The sequence below is a fragment of the Patagioenas fasciata genome, chromosome 27 (genome assembly GCF_037038585.1).
Source record: "Patagioenas fasciata isolate bPatFas1 chromosome 27, bPatFas1.hap1, whole genome shotgun sequence".
NCBI lineage: Eukaryota > Metazoa > Chordata > Aves > Columbiformes > Columbidae > Patagioenas > Patagioenas fasciata.
This window is the reverse complement of record NC_092546.1, coordinates 4,140,901-4,149,041: the sequence shown is the minus strand read 5'-3', so window position 1 is coordinate 4,149,041 and position 8,141 is coordinate 4,140,901. Positions and strand designations below refer to the sequence as shown.

At 60.1% G+C, this 8,141-nt stretch overlaps 2 protein-coding genes across 8 annotated transcripts in view; both read right to left on the bottom strand.

Moving 5' to 3' along the window:
- Nucleotides 1-1,787: 1,787 nt before the first annotated feature.
- On the bottom strand, nt 1,788-4,164 carry LOC136113099 (la-related protein 6-like). Its single transcript, XM_065858049.2, has 4 exons — nt 4,082-4,164; nt 3,795-3,971; nt 3,339-3,549; nt 1,788-3,069 (listed from the first exon to the last, which is right to left on the bottom strand). Exons 2-4 carry the CDS (start codon nt 3,959-3,961, stop codon nt 2,086-2,088), a joined length of 1,362 nt encoding a protein of 453 aa, XP_065714121.2. The 5' UTR covers nt 3,962-3,971; nt 4,082-4,164; the 3' UTR covers nt 1,788-2,085.
- Nucleotides 4,165-6,425: 2,261 nt separating this feature from the next.
- The window catches only part of RFX2 (regulatory factor X2), a 40,580-nt gene continuing 38,864 nt past the window's right edge, over nt 6,426-8,141 (bottom strand). For all 7 annotated transcript variants that reach the window (XM_065858484.2, XM_065858487.2, XM_071799586.1 and 4 more), the window contains one exon: nt 6,426-8,042. In XM_065858484.2, coding sequence (XP_065714556.2) covers nt 7,933-8,042 — 110 coding nt within the window. In that variant the 3' untranslated portion in view covers nt 6,426-7,932. The remainder of the gene's footprint in view (nt 8,043-8,141) is intronic.

Below are 8,141 nucleotides of genomic sequence, written 5' to 3'. Positions count from 1 at the left end.
CTGCCGTGCTCCCCCGGTCCTGCGGCTGCTGCAGGCATCCATGCTCCCCCAGGGCTTCTTTCCCCCAGGTAGGAACCCACCCCGACCCCTGCAGCCCGGGGCGCTCCTGGGGGCAAGAGCGGAGGCGAGCGCCGGCCATGGCTCCTGTCTCTCTTGCAGGCTCAGCCCCGCTGTGCCCACCTCCCATGCAGCAGCCGCCCCTCCCTGCAGCCTGGGCGCCCCCCCAGGCCCCACCAGCAGGTACGGCACCCCTGGCACCCCCGTCTGCTCGGACACCCCGGCACCTTCAGCCCCTTCACGAGCTCCAACCCTGGGCATCTCCAGCACCAACCAACGCTGTCACCGGCACATCAGGCACAGGGGTTCAGCCCAGCGGCCCTGCCCTGGTCATATGTGCCCAGAAAATCCCGTTTTCTGAGCATTTCCCCAGTACCCAGGGCCACTTCCCCCGTTTCCCCTCCCAGAACTGAGTCTCCTCCCGCTTTGCAGCCCCATTCCCCGCACAGCAGCTCACCCCACGGGGATGTCCCGACCACCAGCAAACCCAGGGGACATTGGTGACGGGTACCAGCCCATGCGGGGTCCCCCCAGCCCATGACAACTCCCTCTCTCTCTCACAGGGCTGCAGAGGGCACCCTGTGGATGTTACTTCGACCCAAGGGTGTTCGGCCTGCAATGGAGTGTCCCCAATAAACACCAGGGCACAGCGGTGGCCGCAGCCGCTCCAGTGCCACCACCTCCAATCCCTGGCTATGAGCAGCTTGTGGAACAATTCGCAAGGCTGGACATCTGCGGCAAGGCCACTGCGGCAGGGACACCCCCAGGCGGCCACATCACCCCCCGCTGCTTGGCTGCCCCCCACAACAGAGCCTCTGGGGAGCCCGCAAGCCACCTCCCGGTCCCAGAGAAGATCCTTCTAGAAGAAGCCCTGAAGCTCTTCGGTTGCTCTGTGGACTCGGAGCAGGCCAGCAAGGAAGATCTCAGCTGTGTCCCCAAGCTCGATGAGTCCACTGTCACCATCGCTGCCGTGCCCCAGCGGGACTTCAACTGGCTGGCACTGCCTCAGGACCTGCTAACGCCAGACTACAGTGTTCCTGAGATCAGAGCTGCCATGCTGAGCACAAAGGAGTTCTACATCCTGGGCATGGAGCCCCCCGAGCTGTGGGGCGCAGGGGTGGAGCTCCCGCCAACCCAGTTTGCCCGGGCAGAGCAGAGGGGGCGCAAACGGGGGCACGAACGGGGGCACAGCCCCGAACCTGAGCCCTCCAGCAAGCGCAGGGCGTGGGTGGCAGGGGGGGATTGAACCTGGAGTAGGAGATGGGTTGGGGGGGGTGAGGGGGGAGGGAAGACCATATTCTGCATTGGTGGGCGGGGAGGGGATGGGGAGGAGAGGAGGGGATGGGAGGGGATGGGGGGGTGAGGAGGGGGGAGGGGATGGAGGGGATGGGGGGGGGGAGGAGGGGGGAGGGGGGACGGGATGCTACATTAGGGGGGGAGGGGGGCTGGGGTGTCTTTCCTGGGACCTTGTTTCTTTTCACTATCCATTAAATGCTGTTTTTCTGGACCTGCTCTGTGTCTGTGTGCGATGGGGTGCAGGGGGCACTGGGAACCACAGACCCGGCTTCACCTCCCTGCTGCAGCAAAATAACCCCAAATCACCCCCAGAACGGCGAGGGAGGGGCTGCAGGGCAGGGACCCTCCTGCCCTTGTCTGGCTGCACCTCGGGCAGCTGTTTTTCCACTCCCTGGTCCTGCAACCCAATGAACAATCACCACACTGGCCAGAAATTGCCTGGAAATCTCATCTCCCTTTATTGCTCATTCCCCACCCCAGCTCCACAACCTGGGGCCGATGGAGCGCCCGGCGACCCCAGCTCCATGGGTCCGGCCAGGAGCAGGTGCATTGAGACCCCATCCTGGACGCTGGTGGTGGCGCAGCCCCCGCTGCCGCTCAGCACCGCACCCCGAGCTTCGTCCTGGCCCAAAACTCGGGTCCCTGGAGCAGCTGCACCAACCACCACAGCTCTGGGGGGGCACAGAGAAAAGGAGAAAAAAAAATATCCCCAAACCCAAATGTAAAGAAGCCTCAGCGCTGCAGGACGAGCTCTCCCCTCCTGATGCTGCTGGAGAAGCCGCTGGCGTCATCACGGGCACGGGGCGGGCGCAGGACCCCATCGCAGAGCCCGAGGAGCTCGGACACCCCGGTTGTTGCTGGGGGGATCCCGGGGAGGGATTTGGGATCCCCAGAGGAGCTGCCAGCCCAGGGGGCCCAGGCGGGTGCCCCGCTGCCCCAGGCACCGCGGGGGCTCTCAGGACTGGAGCTGGGGCTGAAGCAGCTGCCGGTGCCCATTTTGGCGTCAAACGGAGGGAAGAGGTCACTGGAGAGGAGCGATCCGGTGAACGTGTCGCTCCAGTCGCTGGGACTGAAGTCGCTGCTGGGCCAGGTGGGTTCCGAGGGCTCCTTGTTGAGGAGGAGCGATGGCAACGCCGAGGCACCGTCCAGCTCCCGAGCGCTGCCGAGCAGGGAGCCTCCGAGGCCGTAGGGAAACGTCACGGCTGTCGCCTGCGCTTTCCAACCCAGCTGATCCACCAGCTCCTCCACCGCCTCCGGTTTCTTCTTGGAGCCCTTCCCGCTGAGCTGGACCACCCTGATGCTCCGGGCGCCCGGGGGGCCGAGCTCCTCCAGGGCTCTGCGGGCGCTCTCCAGGCTCTCGTACTCCACCAGCGCGCAGCACCGGCTCAGCAGCTCGGGGAAGCGCGACGCGTATTTGCGCACATCCGAGGGCAGCTTGCGGCCCGGGCGCAGGATGCGGATGGAGGCGATGGCGCCGAAGGGGCTGAACATCCTCGTGATGGTCTCCAGGAAGTTCTTCTGCAGCGGCGACAGCGCGTCCTGCTCGCGGGGCAGCAGCTCCCAGGCCAGCAGCAGTTTGCTGGGGGGGATGCTGAGCAGGGACTCGGGGATGGGGACGCGCCGCCGCACTTTGGTGCCCTCCTCGTTCACCTCCAGCAGCTCCGAGAACCGCAGGGCGTAGAGCGTGAGCCGCCAGTCGCGCGTCAGGTATTTCACCTGTGGAAGAGACGGGGGTCACCATGTCCCCATGAGCGCCCTAAGCCTGCTGTCCCCATCAACCTGAAACCACAGCAAAGCAACGTCCCCTTGTCACAAGAGAATCTTTGGGGTTCGCAGGAGAAGGTTCCCAATGGCCTCTGGAAAATGGCAACCTGGACCTCCCTATACACCCCAACAGAGACAGCCAGAGCACACCCAGACACATGGACACCCTTCTCGTGAAGGCCACTTCCCAGCCCCGTTGCCCAGCACTGGGGGCCACCTACCTTCTTGAAGGACGTCAGCAGTTTGATGCTGACAAAGCCCATCTTGTTCTTCTGGACGTGTTTCAGCAGGAAAGCATCCTTGGCCAGGTTCTCATCGGAAAGGTAGAACTCCACCTGGGACACGATCCTGCGGACCAGCTGTGGGTCGGGGATGGAGTAGCTGCGGTCCAACAAATCAGCCCCCAACGCATCGCTCACATGGCAGAAGCTCCTGGCAGGGCAGCGGACACAGGCGTGAGCTGGTGGCCTTTGGGATGTCAGCACTGCCCGGTCTCTGCCACCATGGCAGCAGGGACACCAGCGCCACCAGCTCTGCCCTGAACACAGGGGAACAACAGCACCCTGCGAGGCTCCCGGTGCTGAGACCGTGAATCTAAACCCGTCCCAGAGAAGAGACACGTTCCCTTGGGGACAAACACGAGGAGAGACCCCGAGCACACCCCAACACCCACGTACCTGCTGAAGCCCTTGCCGAATCCCTCGCGGCTGAGCAGGGCGAGCGAGCGGCTCCGGGACGCACGGACGTTCAGCGCCGGGACAGAGTTTCTTTGCGCTACCAGAGAGTTGCTGCAGCTGGGCTGGGGACCGAGCCCCAGGGCCACTCCAGAGCTGCGTGACGACATCGTCCTTCACCTGGGACAGCAAACAGGAGAGGGACAGGGCTGGGACACCTCCTGACTGCAGAGCCCCCACACCCAGCCCTGGCATGGGGGAGCAGAGGCAGCTCATTGCTGTGTCCTTACCTGCTTGGCAGCGCTGGGAAAGGCAGAAAATCCTGATACTACATCCTAGAGAGCCACAGGCAGCAAAGCCCAACCCTCCCTACCTCCAAAGGGAGGTTCCTGGAAAACAAAGGGAAAAAGAAAGGGGAAAAAAGAGAAAAATAGAAGGAAAAGGCCCTCAAGCCAAGCAGGCTGCTGGTTTATAAGGGGAGCTACCCACAAGGAGCCCAGGTGGGTGGTTATGGACCCAGCAGGCTCCAGGTGAGACCTGTCAGGGGTTAAACAGCCCCAGCTGAGCCCCAGAGCAGTCGGGCCAGCTTGTGGTGACCCAGAGCAGGTGGGGGACAGAGACAGAGCTACAGTACCCGGTACAGCAGTGAACTGCTGCTGTGAAGCAGAAAATCATAGAGTGATTTAGGTTGGGACCTTCCCAGCTCCCCCAGTGCCCCCCCTGCCATGACAGGGACATCTTCACCAGCTCAGGGTGCTCAGAGCCCCGTCCAGCCTGGCCTGGGATGTCTCCAGGGATGGTTCATCCACCACCTCTTGCTCAGGGTCAGGAGGTGCTGCTGAGCCCCCCAGGGGGAAATAACCCCCTTGTTTGGTACCTGGGACTTGGGATCCAAAGGAAGAGGCTCAGGCTGGTCCAGCCACCCCTGCAAGACTGGGCACAATGCAGAGGGAGAGCGGAAAAGGAGGCAGAGGGAGAGGCTGAGGCCAAACCTTCCCCCTCCCAAGCGCTCACAGCAGGAAGGACCCATTGCAGGTCATGTCCCTGTGTCCTGCTCCCATCCTCCACAATCAGTGTGGAAGCATCATTACAAGATGCTTCTTGCAGCCCCATCTCCCTCTCCATGGATTCTGGTCTCACCCCCCAAACCAGCCACTGTTTGGCGGTGAATCCGCCTCCCTGCACACATCGGATCCCCGGCCAAAACCGCTTCAATCAGACCAGACCCTGCATCTCCCCCCAGTGCTGCAGCACCCGCCCGACACCTTTTAGTGATTAATGAAATGGGACCACAGCAATCCTTGTACAGGCCTGAGCATTTGATACATGTTTATTGCTATTCAGGTTGAGCTGGGAATTGGGTGCATGGGATGGGGTGTCCTCCTCGCACAGTGCTGCACAGCTCCAGGGCGTCTCGCTCGCGCATCCGTGGGAAGCAGAAGGTGCTGGGTTGGCTCGGTCGCGGCCGTGAAGAAGAGAACGTGAACATCACTCCATGGGAGCAGGGGAGTTTAAGCCTTGGTTGCTCAGCTGTTGTTTTGGTGTTTTTTAGACCGTTGTATCTCATCGGCAGCACCTGAAGTGCGGACTCTGACCCAGGGAGTGTCCATTGGTGTCATTTACACATAAATCCAGCTTTCTCACTTGTTTCCTGTTACATTTACAGACAAACACCACCCTGACAAACAGCACGGGACAGTAAGAGGGACAGATGTGCCACTACACACGCTTTCTTTCGACTTTCCATTAGCGAGATCTTTCAAAGCTTCACAGCTACCTTAGTACCGTTCGGAACGAGTAACTAATATATTTGGATAGAATATACTCTGATGCAAAAGTACACGAGGCCCCTGGAAAAGCTCACACCAAATACTGTATCATTAGAAAGAATAATAATAAAAGCTATTTATGACACGGTCTTTATTCACAGAAAGATTTGCCCCGGGGCGTTGTTTTTGCAGTTTGGTTTGATGCCAGATTCCACCCCCCTGCTCTGCTCTGTCCAGACCCCCCAGGACATGAGAAGGGACAATCACAGTATCACAGTACATTTGGGATTGGAAGGGCCCTGGAAAGCTCATCCAGTGCAATCCCCCATGGAGCAGGAACACCCAGCTGAGGTTCCACAGGAAGGTGTCCAGGCGGGTTTGAATGTCTGCAGAGAAGGAGACTCCACAGCCTCCCTGGGCAGCCTGGGCCAGGCTCTGACACCCTCACCCCAAACAAGTTTCTTCTCAAATTCAAGCAGAACCTCTTGTGTTCCAGCTTGATCCCTTTACTCCTTGTCCTACCATTGTTTGCCACTGAGAAGAGCCTGGCTCCATCCTCATGGCACTCACCCTTTATATATTTATAAGCATTAATAAGGTCACCCCTCAGTCTCCTCTTCTCCAAACTAAAGAGCCCCAGCTCCCTCAGCCTTTCTTCATAAGGGAGATGCTCCACTCCCTTCAGCATCTTTGTTGCCCTACGCTGGACCCTCTCCAGCAGTTCCCTGTCCTTCTTGAACTGAGGGGCCCAGAACTGGACACAATATTCCAGATGGGGTCTCACCAGGGCGGAGTAGAGGGGCAGGAGAACCTCTCTGACCTACTGACCACCCGCCTTGTAATACACCCGAGGATGCCATTGGCCTTCCTGGCCACAAGGGCCCAGTGCTGGCTCATGGTCACCCTGCTGTCCACCAGGACCCCCAGGTCCCTTTCCCCTACACTGCTCTCTAATATGTAATTTCCCAACCTATACTGGAACCTGGGGTTGTTCCTGCCCAGATTCAAGACTCTACACTTGCTCTTGTTAAACTTCATCAGGTTTTTCCCCGCCCAGCTCTCCAGCCTGTCCAGGTCTCTGGATGGCAGCACAGCTTCCAGTGTCAGCCACTCCTCCCAGCTTGGTGTCATCAACAACTTTGTTGATAGTGCACTCAATTCCCTCGTCCAAATCGTTAATGAATATATCGAATGATATTGGCCCCAGTACTGACCCCTGAGGCACTGCACTAGATACAATCAAATCCCTCTGAACCCGAGCTCAGCCCCACAGGAGCCACCTCCACAGCGATGCCGCAGGAGGCAAAGCGATTCAGCGAGGGGAAACGGCACCGGTGTGGGGAGCACCCCTGTTCTACCAAAACCCGAGCTGCGCCGGCTCGCCCAGAGCAGGGGAATCGGGCACAACGGCCCGGCCTAAGGCACTGCAGTCGCGCACCCTCAACCGCGCTCCGGGTGCAGCTCCGTGGACATCAAGCAAGAATTTGACAAAATCCAGGATGCAGGAGCAATTCCCTCTGCCTGGGTTCCCTGGAGAGGATGAGGATTGCTCGTGGGATTGCCCGTAGGCATCAGAGCGCAGGGGGCAACCAGCACGCTTTTGCCATCAGCCGCCCCTTCCTCAGAGTCCTTTGGTATCTTGGGTTGTCCTGATAGTGTCCTGGGAGCATTCGCGGACCAGCGATGAAAGGCCAAGCTGGGGAGACGTGGGAGCAGGTGGGAATACACATTCTGTGGTCCCCAAGCACACACGTGTGGGTCCCCGAGCACACATGCGTGGGTCCCCGAGCACACGCGTGTTCTGCTCCAGCAGGACCAGCTGGACGTGCAGCCCGGAGCCCTCTCCCCGGGTGGGTATGAGACAAACTGCCCCGCGCTCCCCGGCACGACTGATTTGGCAAAGCCAGAGCCAGGACAGCTTGTCTGGAAAGGCTGGAGGAGAAGGGACGGGTATTTTTCCTTCTTCTTGGGCACTGATTGGTTCGAGTCTGTATCACAGTGAAGTCTGAGAAGTGGGGAAGAAAATGCAGACCATCTTCCCTGAAAGAGAAAGCCTTGTTTGCCCGCATTCTCGTGCTGGAGAGGACAGCCTGTCCCAGCCACGCTCATCCCGTCGCCGCTGACCGCGGAGGCTCCTGTCGCTCGGTTGTAGACGTTGGAGGTTCGCCATCCAGGCAGCAGCCGTGCAGGAGGATGAGGTGCAAAATCCAGCCCCATCCCACCGCCCGCCCAGGCTCACCCATCCTCAAACACCAGTAAACAGAAAGAGAAACTAAGAGGCACTAGTAACGCAGATACGGGGAGGCTCAGGTTTGCCGTCAAACCTGGCTCCGGGTGTCTTCGTCCAGCGGAGGAAAAGCAGAGTCCCCGGTTCAGATCTCCTGCAGCGAGTGGCTGGGGTCGCTGCGTTCCCGTTTCACCAGCGGCTCCCCCACGCTCCGGGAGTCTGTGTCCACCTCGCTGCCCAGGTCACTGATGTCATCTGCAAAGGACAGGTCTGGGCATGAGAGCGGGGACCGGAGGGGAAGGGGCTCTTCTACTCAACAGAGGCAGCACCAGGTCCCACAGCGACTCAACCCTC

What these genes read in the sequence shown, in the direction of transcription:
- LOC136113099 (XM_065858049.2), bottom strand. Translation starts at nt 3,961, where the DNA reads ATGTCGTCACGCAGCTCTGGAGTGGCCCTGGGGCTCGGTCCCCAGCCC. An exon ending in TTCGGCAAGGGCTTCAGCAG is followed by an intron (nt 3,550 to 3,794) that starts GTACGTGGGTGT and finishes CTGCCCTGCCAG; the next exon opens with GAGCTTCTGCCATGTGAGCG. An exon ending in TGCTGACGTCCTTCAAGAAG is followed by an intron (nt 3,070 to 3,338) that starts GTAGGTGGCCCC and finishes TCTCTTCCACAG; the next exon opens with GTGAAATACCTGACGCGCGA.